The sequence below is a fragment of the Pocillopora verrucosa genome, chromosome 9, assembly GCF_036669915.1.
Source record: "Pocillopora verrucosa isolate sample1 chromosome 9, ASM3666991v2, whole genome shotgun sequence".
In the NCBI taxonomy this organism is placed as follows: domain Eukaryota; kingdom Metazoa; phylum Cnidaria; class Anthozoa; order Scleractinia; family Pocilloporidae; genus Pocillopora; species Pocillopora verrucosa.
The window spans coordinates 2,581,129-2,602,945 of NC_089320.1; the positions used below are offsets into that span (position 1 = coordinate 2,581,129).

General features: G+C 39.3%; 3 protein-coding genes across 4 annotated transcripts in view; 2 read left to right on the plus strand and 1 right to left on the minus strand.

Moving 5' to 3' along the window:
* Positions 1 to 4,870, plus strand: part of LOC131791358 (uncharacterized) — a 4,878-nt gene extending 8 nt beyond the window's left edge. The window contains exons 1-4 of the mRNA XM_066172561.1: positions 1 to 126; positions 2,177 to 2,433; positions 3,401 to 3,515; positions 3,645 to 4,870. The exon at positions 1 to 126 is cut by the window's left edge and continues 8 nt beyond it. Of these exons, the coding sequence (XP_066028658.1) occupies positions 60 to 126; positions 2,177 to 2,433; positions 3,401 to 3,515; positions 3,645 to 4,762 (1,557 nt within the window). The 5' untranslated portion in view covers positions 1 to 59 and the 3' untranslated portion in view covers positions 4,763 to 4,870. The remainder of the gene's footprint in view (positions 127 to 2,176; positions 2,434 to 3,400; positions 3,516 to 3,644) is intronic.
* A 4,345-nt stretch (positions 4,871 to 9,215) lies between these two features.
* Positions 9,216 to 10,184, plus strand: LOC131791447 (contactin-associated protein-like 2). The gene has a single exon (XM_059108797.2). The coding sequence runs from the start codon at positions 9,216 to 9,218 to the stop codon at positions 10,011 to 10,013; it is 798 nt and encodes a 265-aa protein (XP_058964780.2). The 3' UTR covers positions 10,014 to 10,184.
* Positions 10,185 to 11,269: 1,085 nt separating this feature from the next.
* On the minus strand, positions 11,270 to 21,389 carry LOC131791357 (uncharacterized). 2 transcript variants are annotated; one of them, XM_066172640.1, is made up of 9 exons: positions 20,937 to 21,389; positions 18,582 to 18,700; positions 17,169 to 18,293; positions 16,739 to 16,949; positions 14,770 to 16,100; positions 13,589 to 13,732; positions 13,054 to 13,190; positions 12,540 to 12,702; positions 11,270 to 12,096 (listed from the first exon to the last, which is right to left on the minus strand). In XM_066172640.1, exons 2-9 carry the CDS (start codon positions 18,685 to 18,687, stop codon positions 11,909 to 11,911), a joined length of 3,405 nt encoding a protein of 1,134 aa, XP_066028737.1. In that variant the 5' UTR covers positions 18,688 to 18,700; positions 20,937 to 21,389; the 3' UTR covers positions 11,270 to 11,908. The 2 variants fall into 2 exon arrangements, with proteins under 2 accessions (XP_066028737.1, XP_058964674.2); XM_059108691.2 differs by lacking the exon at positions 20,937 to 21,389 and having other exon boundaries at positions 18,582 to 18,707.
* Positions 21,390 to 21,817: the final 428 nt, after the last annotated feature.

Genomic DNA, 21,817 nt, shown 5'->3' on the forward strand with positions numbered 1-21,817 from the left:
ATGAAATTTTCTTGCTTTTTACACTCTAAACCGTGACAAAAACATAACTTTGAAAGATCATGGTGACATTTCAACTTATTTTTCTACTTACAGTTTTAGGGACAAATTGTTTGGCGTCGAACAAAGGTGAGCATGCGAGTCCTATGCTATGCGCAAACATAAATGCACCTAGCTATTACTGTGCGTTTCGCTTTTCATTACTTTTAACTCGAAATTTGGTTCTCCTTTTCACTTAGTGGAATCTTATTTTAGAAACCTATCATTATGTGTAATTACTGACTAAAAGATTTCATTTATTGGCGTAAGAAATAGTTTCAAAATTATGCAAAATAGTTGTTACTACATTAATGAAAAATGAAACTAGGAAACATGACCAGCTCGAATCGTCGTTGCTCGCAAGCTTAAAGTGATGTAGGTTGAATGAAAGATCAACAGTGCTTTATAAAAGTTAACGAGAAAACATATTAAACTTTTTCCTTAAAAAGGAGGATGGGATTTTCTTACGACGTTGTAATTTTGATCTTAAACTTTTATGTCTAATTTCTCTTCCACCATTTTATATTAAAGGTGTCTCTCAGACTTTGCATCATCATCTTAGTCTACTCCGAGTTCTTCCAAAGAAGTTCTTCTACAAACCGTTTGGAACAATGCCTGCTTTCTACAAAATTGAAAACATATTTTCAATCAAGAATTTTGCAATTTGGGTTTTATTCATTTAGTTGATGTTATTTCTAAACTCGGAAAACGTATCCCATGCATATGACGATATGATCAAAATGTACCCCACCATTTCGGCAATAGAGTAATTCCAGTAAATAAGTATATTTCATTCCCTCCCTGCCGATTGGAAATAAGTTGTCTCAAGCACAAAAAAGATTTTTATGCCGAAAAAAGCGATTGGGTTTTGAACAATGCGGTAAACAGGTGAATTCCAGTTCAAAAGCAGGCTAACAGATGATAAAACTACGTTTCATTTGCGCCTCCGGCGGCACAAAAGAAATGGAAGCAATTTTTTTATAAAAACACATTTTATTTGGAAAGACCTTTATGTCATTCCATATTAGTGCACCATAGATACAAAATTTAGAGAATTATGTGTAGCATTATCCTGAATATAAATTATAACCTGTGCAAAATGTCTCTCGTACCCGCGTCTTTATGCAATTTTTGCAAAAGTAATGATGAATACCTATGGCATTTTTTTGTACAATGCATCTTCGTATCCAAATTCCGGGATAAAATTGTGAATTAGAGCTCCACGTATATGCTTGATTCGAGTATATGGAATTCCAGCTTTCGGGCTATCAAAGGCTGTACATCTTTTTTTTTGATACCATAATCCTAATAGGTAAGCAAACCATTTATGAAAGCAAGTAGAATTTGTTGAAACCAAAATTTAATGTTTTTTCTTTTAAGAAAAATGAAACATCTGATAAAAGAGCGAAATAGATATCTTTCACGAGAAATGGAACAATATAGATATTTAATCAACATTCGATCACTTTTGCAGGTACGCCCAGAAACTTCTTTAAACATATTCAAATTAACGAGCTTAATGCTACTAATGTCAGTTCTGTAATGCAGTATTCGGTTAATGTTTCCATTGTAAATAGTATAGTTATTGTAGGATTTCATTGTAAGCAGCTCGTTGTAAGTAATGTATCGTAAGTAATGTATTGTAGGTTATGCGTTGTAAAATAGTTTATGTATTGTAAGTGATTAATATATGTCTTTAATGAAGATTTGTATATATATACCGTTTTCAAAAACGTTGAAAATTTGACGAGAAAACAATAGATATATATATTTAATGTATATTTTCAAATTACAACTTTTTTTAAAACGAGTGTATATGTACATATGTGTAAAAAAAATGCTTCAATTTTTTTAGGCTCAAAGGACGATCTGTTCTCATTTCAGATGTACTTACACTCCTGAATCAAAGCTGTTGTGAAAAAATAAGCCCGTTCTCCTGCAAAATAGTTAAATGGTCGGGTGAAATCCTTAATAGTCCATAAAGTCTGCGCCAAAGCTTTCACGTGAATTTGAGAGCCATATGTTCTTCTTCATTTGCCTCAATCACGGAACCGACCGAAAAACGTTTCATCGTTCTGACCTAATTCATTAGTTTAGCTCGGAGCGATGTTTGACTTAGACGCCTTTGTTTCATTTTTAGAGGGCTGTCGTGAAGTGGAAATGAATCCTTCCGTCGACAACCTCTACTTGGAAAATCACGTCTTCAGGAAACTGGAGATAAAAACAGCCAGTGCCTGTGAAGTGAACTGTTTTATGGATGCTGACTGCGTCTCGTACAATCTGAGACAGCCACGGGATCCAGAAGGAAAGTATTTGTGTGAACTGAGCAATTCGACAGACAAAATTCATCCCCTGGATGTCAAATTCGAAGCGGGAGCTGTCTACAAATCATTCCGGGTAAGCCAGGTTGTGTGTTCGGTAGTGTATTTACATATAGTTAGATATTATTATCAGAACTGAAAATAATACACAATACATTGAGAGCCACACAATGCACATATAGCGAGACGATTCATGCTATGTAACGTCTTTTCGTCCCACCCAATCTCAGGCCAGAACTGCCGCATCATCCAATTCCAGATAACGTAAATTGGCGACCGTAAAGAGTTTCAAAGCTTACGTTTCGAGCGTTGGCCCTTCGTCAGAGCGAAGGAAATAAATTATTCACTCTGACGAAGGGCCAACGCTCGAAACTTCAGCTTTTAAAATCTTTACGGTAATTACCCTTTTGTACTCTCCACCCGACGCAGCACCACAGATTATTTTGAAACTTATCTCTCCAATTCCAGGTAATGCCATTTCACTTCATTCCATGTCATGCCATATTATATCACGTAATACAGTGTCAAATATTGTTTTGCTTACGTCATGTCCTGTAATCTCATCCCATTTAAGGTCATGATATCCTTATGTTATTTTATGTCATGTCATGTCGCATTATGCCGTGCAAGTCATGTCATTTATTATCATCTTATGCCATTTCATTTATGAAACTCATGTCATGTTTGGTTATGCTGTTACATGTTAGGTCATGTCATGTTTGGTTATGCTGTGACATGTTAGGTCATGTCATACGAGGCCATGCTATTAAATTCACTTCATGTATTGCCGCCTCGCTCCATGTTATAATATGTTATGTCATGTCATGTCATGTCATGTCACGTCATGTCACGTCACGTCACGTCACGTCACGTCACGTCACGTCATGTCATGTCATGTCATGTCACGTCATGTCATGTCATGTCACGTCATGTCATGTCATGTCATGTCACGTCATGTTACCTTGTAAAAACGGCAAATAGAGGACAATACCTCATTATTTTCACCGAATCTCTAATTTAGGTAAATCTCCCTTTCTTTACAGAACCCTTGTTCAGATAATCCCTGTTCTGCGATCCATCGATGTCAAACAGGATTCACCAGCAAAGGTTATCGTTGTGTTTGCAGAAATAGACTCTTTGGAAGCAACTGTACAGAAGGTATTTTTCATCAATTGATCCACCTATGTTATGCAAAGTCATTTCTATTATTCAGATTTAAAAGTTTAATGTAATTTTTTTTTTCAAAGAAAGGGTTTTACTTTTATTTCTTATTCTTGGACATTACAGCTCCTCCATCAGTGCAAGTGTTTCCTGATTCTATCGAGACCGAGGAAGGCAAAAAAGTCTTCATGACATGTACAATCATCAGTATTCCTCCTCCACACTTCATTAAATGGAGCAGGTCTCAACAAAGTCTACCTCCCACAAGAAGCCACGTTCGAGGAGTAAATCTAACTTTGGAAAACGTCACCAAACAGGATACTGGCTCATATGTGTGTACTGCAAAAAACATCTGGGGTACAATCTCATCCTCAACGCACCTTAAAGTCCATTCAGCTCTTAAGTTTACCGTTAAACCTCCGTTGAATGTGACCGTGAAGGCTAATGAAGTTCTTACTCTGCCTTGTTCTGCTGCAAGCGATCTCAAGTTGTCGTGGATGTTTGATGGGATCGAGTCGTTACCTCCTTATGCAAGAATCGATTCCTCAAATAACTTGATTGTTTCTTCAGTCAATTTCACCCATGGTGGTGATTACACTTGCCGTGTGACTAATGCGCTCAATTCCATTCAAACAAGTGTCACCGTTTACGTCAAGTACCCTGAAACCTGCGCCAAAGTGAAGACAGACATTAGTGACATTAGTGGTAATTATTTCATTGATCCTGACGGTGTTCTTGGCGAAGATCCATTTCCTGTTTACTGTAACATGACCGACAAAGGAAGCGTTGGAGTGACAGTTATCAGTCACGATAGCGAGGACAGAATCCACGTCAATGGATCTGAATCAGATGGTAGCTACCGCTGTGACATCCATTACAACGGCAGCAGCCTTTCCCAAATCAAGGGACTGATAGAAGTCTCAAATAGCTGCCAACAGTTCATTAAATATGAATGCCACAATGCTGCAATGCGCTTAGGTCGAATTAGCTGGTGGGTGTCACGTGACGGTGAGAAAAAAAAGTATTGGGGCGGAGCCACTGACGGATGTGCGTGTAACGTGACTAGTACCTGTCCGACTCAAGAGTGGCCCTGTAACTGTGACGCGAACGATGATGTTTGGCGGGAGGACAGTGGTTTTTTGACCATCAAATCCGACCTTCCAGTTACTCAGTTGAGGTTTGGTGACACTGGTCGTGCTTACGAGGAAGGATATCACACACTTGGAAAACTGGAATGCTACTAACGAACTTGACTGATTGTTGAGAAAATGGACTCACCTTTTACCATTTTCATGCGCGCGCTACGTGCTCTGCTATTATCGATTTTACTTAGCTCGACCTTAATATACATGGACGCAGTGAATTGAGCACCTCCATGTATAAAAGAGAGGAAAACGACAAACGGGTTTTTGAACATTACTAATGTTATGACTCGTCCCGTATCCAGGGATGGTAGTTTAGTTTGAATCTGTTTTTCTGGCAGCCATACGTAGCTACAAAGCATACACACATGCAGTGTAAAGATAATTAGGGACAGACCTTTCAATTGTTTTTTTTGAAAGATTTCTCCATGGTTCAGCTTATATCACACGTCTATTTCCATGTTCAACAAAAACATTTAACCTTTGTATGATTGTATTTCATTATTTTGCATCCTCCGTTAAAGCGGACTTCAAGCTGTGTTCGAAGTTCCACATTGCTTTTCGCGCAATTTTTAGTTAGGTTAGTTGGAGACATTAGCCATAATTTCTTAACAAAAAAGCGGCTGTAAATGAATGCCTTTATACTCTTCTTGACTGAAATTAAATGTGTAACATTATTTGGTGAAAGAAACCGAATATAGACTTCATTCCATTTTGGCAGCTGGTTTTTCGCTAATAAAAACATACTGATTTACCTCAAGAAGACTTAAAATTCCTTGAAGTGTTAGATCGAAATATTAAGTAAGACTCTCTTAACAGTAAATTACCCACGAATGCTGAGACGTATTCAGGAAAATGGCTTTTTTGAGCGATATATATTTTTCTAAAACAAAGTAGTTATAATTAAAAAAACCATGAAAGCAAGCGTCTCGCTGCGACAGAGAATGACTATTTCATGAATATTTCACAATTAGTTGAGGGGCGATTTGTCCAGAACTTACACTGTTTCTTTACTTTTTATTTGCCATTGCACTGGCATAGAGACAAATTCACGAAACGAAGAGAAATGGAAATCTTAACAATGAAAGTGTTGGTACTGCTTATATCTCCAATTCTGGTTTGCATCTGTGCTGCATTCCAGCAAGGTGAGTTAAGTGGCTTAAAACCCACGCAAGATTGAATTTTTGATAGAACGACCGACTCATCCCGAATTATTCCTATTTCCACTTTGTTGATAAGCTAATTTCCTCAGACTGCTTAGCGTTACCTCTAAAACAATGTTCTAAACCGACTTTTGAATTTTAACCTTTTTATGAGCCAAATTAAGAAAAAAAAAACGATGTGTACTCGGAAACAAAAGACAAAAGAAACAGCAAAGTTATAATCGCTTTTAATTCTAACGACTTTAAAAATCGTTAATTTGCCTGTTGACCGTTTCAAATAAAATGACAGATTTCCAGGCCCTTTCCTTGAATTCAACACATTTTGGCTCCATCATATAATTATTTATACAAAAGTTATGGGAGAGGGGTGAGAATCCCCTGCTGCCCAGGCTCCCTTTTCCCCCACCTTCCCCACCCATGACTTCCTTTCACCGTCCTTTATTGCGAAACACAGCAGATTAATAATTCACGATTGTTCGTATTTTCGTGTTTCTCCCACGTTTCCTCCATCTCCACTCCGCGCTTCTCTACCTGTTCCATCTCCTTTTCTCCAAGGCTTCCAACCCCCCCCCCCCCCCATTCACTGAGAAGGTTTCCCTATCTGACAGAAACTTTCGTATGTATAAGTTTTTTCCGGAACACGGAATGGGGCTGATTCAGGAAATCATGATCACAGGATGCAAATAATGAGAAACGTTTTTAAAAGGCAGGCCATGGTTTAATTCTTATTTTTTTTAGACTTGTCAGTGGAGAGTTACATTGTCATTGGAGGGTTATATCTGTAAAGCTACGATTTTCACTCTTTCTTTTCTGCAGCACTCTTCATTTATCGCATGAAAGCAAAACATTTAGACATCCTGATAACCTTTATTCATTGCTACAGGAAGTTCAACATCCCTCATCTGCTTAAGGTGTCTGCCTTTGGACACGAATGAGAGCGTTACGATTGATTGTAATTGCGAGCTCTTCGAGACATTCACAATCTGTTATCGCATCTTATTTTGTCCTCAGACGATGATTGTCGACAAGTGGAGATGAATCCAACAGTAACAGGCTTCTTTCTAATTGGCCACGTGTTTAAGACCATGGAGATAAAAGCAGCCAGTGCCTGTGAAGTAAATTGTTACATGGAGAATAACTGTATATCCTACAATATAAAACCTCTTCCGGATGGGAAATATTTGTGTGAACTGAGTGATTCCGATGACGTTGCTCATCCATTGAATATGAGATACAGAGAAGGGGCTATGTACAAATCATTTAAGGTGAATCATTATTACTCGAGCTCAAACAGATTGTATTCATGCCACAAGTAATGGTAGGGTGTAATTAAAGACATTTCAGATGAGAAGCCTGAAAAAATTCAGGCATCAACGAGATTCGAAACCATGTCCAATAGTAACTATATTACCTCTGTACTCCATTTGGTTGCATCCATGGATGAATGGATATGAGCGTGAATGGATTCATAGATATGTAGATGGAAATTACCAGCATTGATGCGTGCATGGATGCATGGGTGATAAAAGCATTGATGTCTACATGCATTGGTGATGAATGCACAGTTGATGGATCCATGGATGATTTCCTAAATAACTCGATTGCTGACATCCTGGATACATAACTGCACAGGTCCATGCGTGATGGATGCATACATGCACAAGTGGATAGAAGCCTGAGTGCATGGATGTATAGTTACATAGATGTTCAATAAATGCATGCTGTTTAGATGCATAAGGGCATTAATACATACGCATTTACGTACATGCATTGAGCCTGTAATAAAACTAAATACGGTTCGCGACTGCATGTTAAACCCGACAGAAATAATGTTTGCTTTATTTTGCAATTTTGCAGAACGTTTGTTTCAAAAATCCTTGCTCAGTGGCTCAGAGTTGTCAAACTGGCTTTCCCCGTGAGGATTATCGTTGTGTATGCAGGAATGGGTTGATGGGACAAAACTGTAATGAAGGTATGTTGATCGACTGATCTGTCTGTCTATTTATTAGTTTGCGTTTTATATGAGTCGCAAGTCTCGACTGAGATTGTTCTGAAGCAAACCAATCATAACTTTAGGAGAGCCTACCGTATATCTTACACTGTTGCTGGACGGTGAAAAAGAACAGTTTACCGATAACACCTGTGAAACTGAACAGAATAAGTCTTATGCATGCGTTGTTACGTTGAGTGTTTTCGCGTGAGAAAAATTAATTTTATGCTTTCAAGTATAGTTACCTTTGTAACAGGTAATAGGACTTGGCGTCGTTCAGTTCTGTGTATTCGTTCCGCTGTCTACTGATTTAGTTTAACACTCGTAGTACAATAAACTGAATTGCTTTATACCTAAACTTCCAATCAACAAAACGAGCACTGTGATTGGTTGATTCTTGGTCACGCGCCCCTGATCAAATTCAAATGTATCTCGACCGGGATTCAGTTGCGCGGTTGTTGCCCGAGCGCCGAATATAACAGCATGTTTTTGCCATATGATTATTTAAGAGAAAGTCTTAATATATATCAAAGCACTTAATGTATGGTCCCTCGGGAAACGAATTAGTTTTGTTTTCCCTCGAGTCCTGATTTTCCCGAAACGAAGTCGAGTGAAACATCAGGACTCGTGCAAAAATAAACCAACTGTTTCCCTCGGACTATACATAAAGTGTAGCTTGTACTCCACTTAGTTTGTGCCGGGTATTACAGTGTCACTCAGGCCTCCAAATTAGATACTTATGCTGAATACTTATTTCTTAGTCCTTCTTCCTGCCATCTATGATGTCACCAGTAAGATAAGAAATAGGAGTTGAATATAATTAGCTAGTAACATGAGCAAGCCAGTACACTGTGAGTTGTTCTGTGGCAAGCTAAGTTATAAAAATAAAGCACTGGTACATAGGTTATTGTGAGGTAATTACAACCTTCATTTAAATTAAATTAATTAATTTTCAAATGGCCGCCAGTTCAGCAATCTACAATTTAGTTCGACTTCATATGATTTTTTCCAAGATATGTCCGTTTTGATTCTAGGACTACCATCAGTACGAGTTGCTCCTGATAAAATCGAAACTGTGGAGGGTAGAAATGTTTCCATGACGTGTAACGCGACTGGTAATCCATTGCCACATTCAGTTACGTGGAGCAAGGCTCAAGGACTGCTACCTTCTTCAAGAAGCTTCGAAGATGGAGGAAGTCTGACTATGACAAACGTCTCTGTATTCGACAGTGGTTCCTACCTGTGTACTGCCACAAACATTTGGGGTAAAAAATCATCTGCAGTTAACCTCCGAGTGTATTCAACTCTCAAGTTTACCATCAAACCCCCATCGAATATAACTGTAAAGGCTCATGAAACTCTCACGCTATCGTGTTCTGCTTCAAGCGACCTGTTACCAACGATGGCGTGGATGTGGAATGGGACCTCGTCATTACCTTCAGGCGCGGGTATTGATTCCTCCAATAACTTGATAGTTTCACCTGCTAACTTCACCTATGTAGGTAACTACACGTGCAATGCGTCTAATGCACTCAGCTCTATTCAAACAAGTGTCATCGTTTACGTCAAGTACCCTGAAACCTGTGCTAAAGTGAAGGCCAACATCAGTGACGTCAGTGCTGATTACTTCATTGATCCAGACGGTGTTCTTGGCGATGATCCATTTCCTGTTTACTGCAACATGACTGACAAAGGAGGTGTTGGAGTGACAGTTGTCAGTCATGACAGCGAGAACAGGACACATGTGGATGGTTTTGAACCGGCTGGTTCATATTCCCTTGGTATCGATTACAACCCCGCCAGCATTTCTCAGTTAAAAGTTCTAACAGACCTTTCCACCAATTGCCAACAGTTCATTAAATATGAGTGTCTGGACTCTAGAATTAGATCGTCTAAATTTGCATGGTGGGTGTCACGTGACGGTGAAGAAATGTTCTACTTTGATGGGGCCAGTCCAGGGTATGATGGCTGCGCCTGTGGAAAGAACAACTCGTGTGTCAAAGCGTCGAACGTTTGTAACTGTGATGAGAATTCACAGATATGGCGAGTGGACAGCGGTCTTCTGACAAACAAATCCCACCTTCCTGTCATTCAGTTGAGGTTTGGTGATACGGGAAGCTATTATAGCTGGAATGGAGAATTCCGACCTGAAGAAGGATATCACACTTTGGGAAAATTGGAGTGCTATGGAATAAACTGAGCAATGTACTGTCGTTAAGTGGAATTCCTGAGGGATGACAGAATTGCAGTCATTTCGCCCACCAGTCGTTTCGCTAATGACCAGCTTCATTTTGTCTCAAGTCGTTTCGCACTCGTCTCAGGTCAGTTCGCTAAGGTAAGGGTCGTTTTGCTCACGTTGTGGGTTATTTCACCAAAGTCTCGTATTGGTTTGTCTTCTCCGTAGACGCGACGAGCAAATTGTTGTACCGTCAACATGTGGTACAACATTTGGGTTATACTGTGCACTGCCAGTTTGTCGGATAGAAATTCTTTGATTGTACGCTGTGCGTGAAGCCTAAGCTGTCTAGGAGTCTGCTTTTTCCCTTTGCTTAGTTCTCTCGTCATCTTTCAGTTTTTTTTATTGAAATGACCGAGCTCCCTAATGATTCAATGAGGGTAAATATATGAAAATCATATTTGTGAACTGCGGGTAAAGAAATAAACACTACTTAAGTAAGGAATAGGGAAAATAAGGTCTGAAAAACTTCAGGCCTGTACGGTATTTGAACTCATAGCCTCTGCGATACCGGTGCAGTGCTCTACAAACTGAGCTAACAAGTAAACCAGGAGCTGGTCATAATGTTGGTTCGTAATAAGCCCGTGAAGCGACGAGTCAATCACCGTGAATTTATGAAAATCATATATGTGAACTGCGGTTTAAGAAATGAATGTTAAAGCTTGTTAGCTTTTTAGCTCAGTTGGTAGAGCACTGCAGCGATGTCGCAGAGGTCATGGGTTCAAATCCCGTACAGGCCTATACTTTTACGGGCTTTATTTTCACTGCTGCTTAAGTGATGTTTATTACTGCGAAGATCGCTTTTATACTCGTCCCATATGACTGTACTTTAGCGAAAGGGCCTATCAGTTGGTGAAATACCCTGAGACGTTGACGAAACGACTGATTACCGGACGGCGACGTGGGACGACGCCACAAACCAAAGGTTGTAACTCTACCACTCACGATTCGGGGTACACATCCATAAAAATTCATATAACGTCCTTTTTCACTAAATCACGATTGACTGTCGGCAGAATGAATGTGGGAGTAAGGATGATAATTCAACTTATCTTGTGTAAAAATGTGAGGTCAATGTAGACCATTGAAAAAGACAAACATAATATAGTTTAGAATTCTAATTCAACTTAGCATTATTTACTGCACTCCATGTTATTCTTTATTATTATTATTATTTATTATTACATTATTACATTATTACATTATTATTATTATGTGTGTGTTCAAGTTATCTTGTGCAAAAGGATTTGTAAATACTAGCAATATCAATTGTATCATGATTGCATGTAATTTATTTCCTATGTCACTAAGTAGAATATATCTTATGAAAAATGGTCAAATACTAAGAAAAAATTGCATGGCCAGTATGACGCTGTGTTTCGTCGCAGCCAAGATACGCGTCAGATACTTTTCGTAAATTTCAAGCGAACTCGTCAAACATCGAGCTCAAAGTCTCGTCCGCGAAATCAAGATGTTAGCAATATGGCCTTCTATCGCAGAAGGATTCCCAATTGCTCGTTTACGAGTTACGATGTATGTTTTACAAGCTTGAATATGTTATGATTCAGTTTTTCTGGATTATTTAGGAAGTTATATATCTTTGTATTATTTCTTTCATATGTAAAGTGCGCTGAGATTTTGTAGGAGTTTACTACGATAATCATCATCATTATCGTTATTATTAACATTGTTATTATTGTCAAATACTAAATACAAATTAGAACTTCACTCGCCTTCAGTGAAGCATATTCTCATTCAGCTTGTCATATTAAGTTACATACGTCTGATTAAACACGCTCAGCACTTAAAGCCGTAATACCAATCTAATGGTTGTTTGTGAATTTGTTTGTTAATTTTTTCTAGAGGTAAGTATCTCGATTATCTTGATAATCACAAGCTACATTGCAAGTGGATTGCAGAGTACAATTAGAAGCCATCTGGTTTCGCTTCAATACTGGCGGTTTCTTTGTCATTCTGCCCGGCAGTTTACTTTTGTACAGCTCCAGAGCTCTTCCACTCACAGCGAATGCCAGAAAAATGAACAGCCCTAGGAAGAAATGGAGTAAAAGTCGGGGAATTTATGGTTATTCTAATCGCGAAACTTATCGTCATACCGTTTCCTGTGTGTATAGCGTTTACGTGTTAATAACCTGTGAGTGTTTGTACGTGTCGTTAGTTGTATTGTGTACTTGTGCTTGATGTTTGTACCGTAATATTACGTAATTATGTCGAGTAATTTGTCAGGCTTTTTGTATAAATTTGATCCTTGGAATCAATGTTTACGTCGACTTTTAAGAAACAGCGTCGCCGTTTCCGTTTTTCGTCGGCAAAGCTATGTAAGGTTTTCGTTCTCTAAACCTTTTCTGTGTGAATCAATTCCCCCAGCAATATGTTTTACCTTCCACAGGTCAAGAATATTATTATTTCAATTATTAGACTAAAAAAAATTTAAAACATAGGTCGAAATAGAAGAAGTAAAACAAAACATGCCTTGAAGGCTGTTTAAAATCGCATACGGGTACCATAAGAATGATAAAGACTTCACGTTCGCAGCAATTCCCAGAATCCATGTCAAGCCCATAACTGACACCATTTTGAAGCAAATTACAGCCACACTGCTGCTTTGTCGTTGATGGGTGATTTGTTGAGTTTCCTGCAAGAGAGTACAAATAAATATTTCACGGAGGAGAAAATTTCCAAGAGCGTTAGCCCTTCGTCAAAGCGATAGTGATTCGCTCTGACGAAGGGTTAACGCTCCAAACATCAACTTTGAAACTATTTACGGTGGCAAATTTACGTTATCAACTCAATTGATAATACTAAATTACCCTGCTATACTCTCCCACTGACGCAGCTCCACAGTTTTTTTTAGAAACTTCCTCCTTCTATAAAATGGTTAGATTAAGTATTCCACCTGAAATTTCCTTGTAAAACAACGGGGCAATCCACTCATGTTTTTCCACTAAAGGATCAAAGTAAAAATGTTGAACAAATTTACATATACCTTTCGTGTTTTGAGGATGTGACTCACAGTGTGCCCGAGCGCCAACAGATTAAAGACCAGGAGTAGTGCAACAGGCAGAACAAATGAATAAAGTTTGGCTTGCGGGTGAGATATGAAACATACCTCTGCACCTTGTCCTATGGCAAATACAAAAAAAAAATCCACAAATTCAGAATACTAAAAGCTTCTCATTGAAAAAGGGAAAATAATTATTAAATGAGGATGGAAACGTATACCCCAGGGGACCAGGGGAGGGGGAACGGGGGGGGATCGTTTCGCTAACAGAGTATAAAAGAAGGACTCAAGAAAATTGACTGCCAATTAAATGCCAATGAAGGAGAGGTGGGGCGAGATCAGAAGAATATTAAGAGGACTTCTGAGGAGATCATTGATTTCTTTTTCGTGACAAAACAAAAATCCTCCCACCCCACCTTGCCCCAGGCGATAAATTAAAACTGGCCAAAGAGTCAGTGAAAACTCTAATGACGGTTTATTTCTGAACAGCTTCAACAAATTAGCAGTGCAAAGAACTCACCATATCCGATTGCTCCTTTCTCTGTATGATCAATTACGACACATGTGACGACAATCGCAGCAGGAGCTCCCCAGGCGTACGCGCTGTAGGCAGCGAGACGTTTCTTGTCGCCATCACGCAGATTCGCTGCAACTCCCGATCCGTCTTTTGAAATAATGATAGAGCGCGTCATGACCAACTTAGGTAATAGAATGAACTTAATGAATCGGTAGGGGGCTGAACGGGAAATTTTTCTGTCAAAGCTCTCTCTCTCTCTCTCTCTCTCTTTCTCTGGCTGCTATTGGTCATAAATCTGCCGTTCAAACACCTAGAAGACTTGGGGCTGGGTTAAGTCAGTTCATAAGATTGCCTTTTTCGGGGCTTTCCAAGTTTCCCTGCCCTCGAGTGATGCAAGGGTTACTCAATGGGATAATAAACCATCGCAAGATACCTACACTGTCAACCCGATCCCAACTTGGAATTTCGTCAGGCTTTCCTGACAGTTGACTGGTAACGATTTATACTCCTGTTTGGAGAAAGGCATTGCGGGAGTTGTGCGTCTTGCCCGAGCACCTCTCTTCTTCAAGTCTACCACGTCTCCGTAATGCAAGCGACAAATATTTACAGGGTTCGTACTTTTTTTCAGAAACAAATTTCAAGGAATTTTGGAGGACTTAGATTGATTGTTCTAGGACTCTGAATTCACTATAAACCTTTCATTCCCAAGATTTCAAAATCCATTCTCCTTATGGTCTACATGCATTTCTTTTAACATAAATTCTGAAAACTTCATTGCTTGAGTTAAGCTGATTTCCAAGGCTTACCAAGACATGCAGTCTTTTTCCAGGAAATTCCCGTCCCGGAAAATGTCAAAACAAAATTCCAAGTCTTTCCAGCTTTTCCAGGACCCGTACCAACCCGCATATATATATAAGCAGAAACCTTATCTTTGAGTCTCAGAGTGCTTTACACTCGTGAAGCTAAATAATGGTCGATTGAGTAGAAAAGGAGAAATTACAACATTACACTACAGAACTTTTTCGAAAGGGCTTACTGGTCCTCTCTCGTCAGGTACATGGAACGCTAATCAATTAAGGTTCCCTTTGTAGGCTGGTGGTTCAAAAATGCGCTCTTAAGTACATGCTTGCATACCGGCACGCACTCGCTATACATTTACATATAAATCATGAAACTGGACTTACTAAACGGAGCAAAAATCCGATGCACATCGTAAGCCATTACGTTCATCCAAGTAAAGGAAGAGAGGACGAAGAAATGGAGAAGAACTGCAACTGACAGACATGTGTCATGATCGTCGGTCTCTCCTCCTACAAAGAAAAAACTCTGATACAGCAGCAGAGAGATGGCTAAGTTTATTAATATTTTCCCCGGTAGGTTGCGGAGCTCGGTAAACATGATGTATGTCAAAAGTAGAAGAATCAGAGAAACCATCGACATTATGGATCCAATAAAAGTAAACAGCTGTAAAGATGCTGGCGTAGTTCTGGTGATCTCCCTCCGTTGATAACGACGAGTGTTATCTGATCTCGTAAAATTCCTTGAGAAATTTACGCATAACAGCAATTTATCGTCCATAAATCTGTACGTGTTATTGACGTAGGTTTTCCGGTGTTTCTTCAAATAGATGGATCCGTTGAGAAGTTGCTTGAAATCTGTTTTGTTAAACGCCACAATAGTACAGTTTGGATTCCAGAAGTCTGAGCCATTTTGCTTATCCTGCCGAGGGTCGCTATAATCTTCAAGGGAGACAACTTTTTTGCAGCTTGCAGCGTAGGGATCGTACAGTTCATCATCAGAACAAACTATGGTACGTTCAACCCGTTGAGACACGCCTTCTTTTCTCTCGTCTACCCGAATATTGCATCTCGACGTGGAAGTAAAATCAAACAAGATAGTCAATGGCGGAGATACCGGACCACTTCCAGATACACAGTCATTTCCGAGATCAACAGGTTTGAAGCCATTACATAATGCGCATTGTGGGTTTCGAAAACGTGTGTTTTTTTGACACATTGGGAAGGCGTACCGCAGGCATTCCATTTGGCAGTAAGATTCGTTTACTTTTTGACTCATCACTTTACAATCTTGAAAACGAGGAATGCATCGTTTCAATGAGTTAAGCTGGAAATCTTGCGGCGATATCTCTAGCGAACAGTTGTTCAGCAAAATGTCCATATTGGTGGAAAAATTAGATGCAGTAAAGTTAAACCATGAATCGCAGACAAAATGAAGTCTCCAGTACGTCGTGTTTACAGCTCCATTGCATCTTGCACAAAATATATTTTTAAACGTTTTCAGACTGTCTCCGTCAAAAACCGGCAAACTTATGAGAAGGTCACTTCGGTCTTCGTCCTCACACTTTTTTCGCGTTTCGTTTTCTTTCCATTTTTTAGGACACGTTCGCCAGACAGCGTAACCGTTGTAAATTGGTCTAATGGGGTTATTTCTTAAAGCGAAGCAGGTTTCAGTGGTACTTAGAGTGCTTCTCTCAGGATTGACTCGCTCACGACAACTATTAGGGAAACCGTAACATAAATTAGAGAACTAAGACCTCTGAGAGCATTCTGAAAAGTCATCACAAATTGCTTGCATGGCACCTCTCGATTGATTGTCATGATATCGAAACAAAAAAAAAAAGCAAGAAACTGTCTGTGGCAAGGAAAACATAAGCGAGCAAGTCGTGGATAGGTTTGATTTTAAATCTTACTAACTTTTGCAGGTAGTGCAAGTATTCAAGTTAGGTCTATCGAAAAGTTCTTTATTCATGCAATTCGCGTTGCAGGGAGTCGTCTATGGCTAAATCCAGGCGATATTTTTATGTCAATATGGTGAATTAATTAAATCGTTAGATAAATCAGATGTGCGCGGAGTATACAACTGTAATGTATACTAAGTTTTACTTGCCCGGTACGTTAAACGTTAGTGTAAGGATTACGGTTTTACAACGTACACGCTTATTTAAACGCTCACTTGCGCTCATTGAAAATGATTCCGTTAGTAGGACGAATATACTTATCATTTACTTACTACCGTGAACAGTGCACATCTTGAAGCAACAATTGTCACTCACCTTTTTTTTTTTGGTACCGCAACCTAGGAATATGCAACACACACAAAAGACAACGAGCAGTAAAGAGGAGGGAAGCTTACATTGCATCGAAGTCATAACAGCAGTCACCAAAGCCATCGCAAAGCTTGTCACAGTAGCATAGGGGTATAAATCTATTCCATACGGTAACATTGTCCAATCTCTCATCGATGCCACAGCGATTTTTGCAGGTGAATTTCTTATATTCATAGTTCCAGAAGAAGCGATGTATAAAATGCCGTATATTTTCATTCCATTGGGCATTAACGGAGGCTAAAGATATAATATAACAATCAATATTTTAAAACTATTATGTTAATATATTTTCACAATTTGACGGAATTAATAAAAACCGCAGGCCAAATGCATGGCTATAGATTACTGTCACGGTATCCCAGATTGTCCAAGAGTTCTTCCTGAATATCACACGTATTTGAGGAATGCACAAAAGACTATACTTTTTCATTACTGCAACTTGAATTTTTGCCTTACCATTGGTTGGGATTTCATCTGGACTGCACCTGCGGCGTAAAGAATTAATGATGAAGTAGTCAGGAGCAGGTCCAGTGGGAGAAGCAGCTGTTGTGGGGTTGGTAGAACCGGTAAGATCCCCGCTCTCAGGAGATGATGTTGGAGATTTAGTCAACGGTAAGGACGATGACGGTGATTGTTGTAATGGTGTTTGTGGCTGTGACGTCGGAAGTTGTATTGGCGGCAACGAAGAAGGTGAAGGTGGATGGTCATTGCCTGGAGGACATGGATATGGAGGCCCACCGCCAGCTAAAGGCTCCCCATCTGGAGGAGGTAATGGTAGTAATGGAGGATTCCCACCAGATGAAGGTGAAGGAGGATGACCATCGGCTGGAAGAGATGATGGAGACACAGGCCCACCGCCAGCCGATGACTGCCCATCTGGAGAAGGTAATGGTGGCAACGGAACATTCCCGCCAGACGAAAGTAAAGGAGGTAAAGGTGGTAAAGGTATATGGCCATCAGCTGTAAGAGATGAAGGTCCACCGCCAGCTAGTGGCTGCCCATCTGGAGAGGGTAATGGTGGTAACAGATGATTCCCGCCGGATGAAGGTGAAGGAGGTAAAGGTGGTAAAGGTGGTAAAGGTGGTAAAGGTGGATGGCCATAGGCTGGAGGAGATGGAGGTCCACCACAACCCATTGGCTGCCCACCTGGAGAAGGTAATGGTGGTAGCGGAAGATTCCCGCCAGACAAAGATGAAGGAGGTAAAGTTGGGTGGCCATCAGCTGGAAGAGATGGAGGTCCATCGCCAGCCAGTGGCTGCGCATCTGGAGAAGGTAATGGTGGTTGTAGAGGATCCCCACCAGATGAAGGCGAAGGACTCGCAGTTGGGTTGCCATCGGATGGAGGAGATGGAGGGTAAGGAGGATTCCTATCAGACGACGATGATGGAGAGGAAGTTAAATGGGCACCGGCTGGAAATGATGGTTGAGATGGAGACCCACCGCTAGCTGAAGATGTTGGAGGAGAATATGACTCACCTTCTGGAGAAGATGATGAGTACGGAGGATTTCCGCCAGCCGAAGGTGAAGGAAGTGAAGGTCGGGGGCCATTGGCTGGAACAAATGGAGGTACAGGCCCACTGCCTGCCAGATATGAAAACTTATATATTAATTAAAAATTTACATTTATCGAATTTAAATTGGAAATATAAAATGATAGAAAGGAGTTCATGATTATTTAAGAAGCAAACTGTAAAAAATCAAAACTTTGACGACATTGAACTTTAGTTTTGAAAAAACTCTGACCTCACCAGAGGCTTAGCTATGAGAAGGTATCTTCAAAGGATCTGCTTTGCAAAATGTTATTCACCTGTTATAACCACAAAGAAGGATTGTTAAAAAAATAAGTTTTTATCATGAAGACTGGATTACCTGAGACACTGCTTTGAGCGCTTTTCGCTTCATTGTGGAAAAGGACCGTTGCGTAGAATGCCACAAACAAAGCTCTGGTCGAACGATGCCAAAGAAATGTATGCATCCTTCTCAGATACCTGAAAGTTGATTAAGCATTGGTTTGAACAAGATATATTGCATATCTGATTGTGTAAAGAACCCTCGATATCCAGTTCCAACAAGAAAAATTCTTGCCCTCTTTATCTACATCATTAGCCTTCGAAAACATATTAGTTGGTGTCCTTACGCGATTTTGCAAACAAAGCTTATGAGCGATGCTCCGATGTTTACATCAGGAGACATCTTAGGAAAAGAAATCAAAAAAAAAAGAGAGAAAAAGAAAGAAGGAAACTATTAAATGTTGTTCACTTTCTCGTCTCCAATATCCTGCAGATTTAGGTATCTTTTTTTCAGGTTTTCATTATGATTAAGTTTAATGTTGATGAATTTTGCGTACACTAAATTTATGGTGTCGGTAACTTGACATAACCGTGTCACCACTGTCATAAACACATATGCGCAAACATTGTCATTGCTTGATCAAAGATTGTTATTAAGACTAAACGTCAAAACGAAAAAGAAAAAAATTTATAGCAAAAAATTACAGTAAGTTACCAAAAGGAAAAAAACCGAACCAAACAGTTAAGACTTTGATTGCAAACATCTTCTGAACCTCTTTCCACAAACCATAATTGATGGGTCTGCATAGAAAACTCTTTATTGCATCTTACTATTGTATTACGCGTTAGTAAACAGGTGGCGATATTAAATTTACAGGGAATTTATTTGTTTTTTCACCAATCCTCCCAAAAAAAGTTCACTTTCAAGAGACATCTGATTCCATGGCAGTTCTAACAGCGATATCATTCATAAAAAATGACCTCGATTAAACTCCGATTGATATTACAGATGCTTCACTCCAAGGTTACAATCTGGTTGTAGCTGACAAACTTTGACAATAATTTATACATGAGTCAAATCTCTACATCAGGATATTCGAAACTTCAGCCCAGGAAATAATCAGCTCTTCAGGAAATAATCGCGGTATTAAACGCATCGGAAGTAAAACGATATTTTAGTTTGGGAAAAAAAGAAAAGAAAATTTGTAAACACTGTTTTAAAACGTTAAAGAATCAAGCAAAGATGTCGGTTTAATTTCTCAAGACCGCGGATTTTGTAACAGTAACCAGCTGGAAAAATCGTATTGACAATTTCAGACTTTTAACTGGTTCAACAATTTGAAGAAAATTAACTAATCCTTCTCCCTTAATTTCCTATCGAAGACTCTCATTAAGTTTCCAACATAGCCTTTAATTTTAATCAAGTAAAATTACCAATTTAAGTTCTCTGGCGAGGAAATTTAAACACTTTCCGTTTAAAAATACGCCTTCCTCTTTTCATTTTACTAATTAATTAATCCTGGAAAAAATGAAAATGTATCATGTGCACGGTTGCTAACCTTGACTTGTATCCGTTTCGAGTTTAGCACCACTTGCAGTTACGTAATCGTCAGAAATATTTACTCCTGGTCCGCTAGTTTGGCAGTAAATTGTGAATTCTACACGAGGCACAAACTCATCAAGGAAGAATCAGCACAATCAATGTTCGATCTCGAATTCACAGATAGACTGAGCTTATCTAGATAAAAAGGCACATCCCCGCACGATGAAAAAAAACGAGATCTCATGAAATCGTCATCTGTAAGGGGTACGGCTACTAATTGCTGCTATATTGCCTTCAGGGTTACAAATAAATTAAAATCAAGTTTATTACCTCAATCAATAGGTCATAATTTGTCAGTTGTGTTTTTTCAGCCGCTCCAAGGAGAAATTTCTCTTCAAATGTGCCGTTAAAAGCCGAATGTCTAAGAAATTTCTTACAACACAATGGTAGGTCATTTCCTAACGAGCTCGAAACGCTTAATTGAAATGCGCAAATAAGAGTAGATTTCAAAGTCCGTTTAATTCTGCTATGTGACCTGTGGGTCATAAATAGGCCAAAATTGGACCATAATTACAATCTTCAAAACATGAAAAAATATAATTAATATTGTGATAAAAAAAACTGCATTTTAAAATGAAAGCAATTATTCGCGTAAAAGGCCTTTTCTACTAAAACGTGCGAGAAATTGTGTTTTTTTACCGTCGAAACTGAATTTTTCGCACGTTTTAGTAATGTATTCAGGTCTAAAGAGTCGCTTGTCACCTTAATCAGTTTCACCTGACACCCTCAGGTTCGTCCCAAAAACGAAATTGACAAAATTCAAAAAAATTTTTTTTCCTACGGGAACGAGAGCATAGCGCATAAATTCCCTATAAATCGAACTCTACTTACTCGACTATTCCGAGGAATTTGACTGAAAATTACAACCAAAAGGCTCTGCCAACGCAACCGACGTTTGGGTTTAGTATTTCAGCAACAAAATATATGGCTTTCACTGCAAAAGAAAGTTATTAACCGTAATTAGCACTTCTCAAATTTGTGTTAGAGATGGAGAGCCTTCAAATTGAGTTCATAGAAAAAAATTCAATTGATGTTCCTCTTCAGGTACAATCATAATTATTTCTGTCTTTCATAAATGTCTCCTTTTAAATTAAATGATTTAAGGGCGGTCAGATGAATACAAGCTTTAATGACGAAGTTGATTGCATCTGTTCACAGGACGGCGGGCGCAGTTCCTGAGCTCTTACACGCGCACTCTGGGGGTCGATGTTTGTGCAGCGGTACAATCCGTCGAGATTACGCATACCGTAGTGGCGCTTGTCTAAGAGACCTTTAAAAGCTCGTTCCGAGGGATCTCCCGATCAGTTTTAGGGTCAATGAACCTGCCATCCTGAAGAAAAGGACGAGAAAAGAGAGACTGACCGAAAGTTGAACCCTCCGTCTCACATAAAACCAGTTTTGACCTTTTTTGGACCAACAAGATTCATTAGCGGTAAAAAAATACCCAGTTTGCAAACCTCAATCGATGTCCCGCGAAGAGATTCACAACTGCGCACGTTCGTTCCCTCCTGTCTTGCTCACCGATGAAGAAAACTTCAATATTGGCAAGGGAGGCGCATGCATGCACAATCCGTACTTAGAAATTGCACTGTTTCAACAAAAAAAAAGTCTCTTTTGGCTAGATATTTTCAGCTCCACAGCTCAACTCCATATGTATTATTTGCCAAAATTGATAGACGAGTACACTAACTCATTTTTCTTGAGTGGAGGTG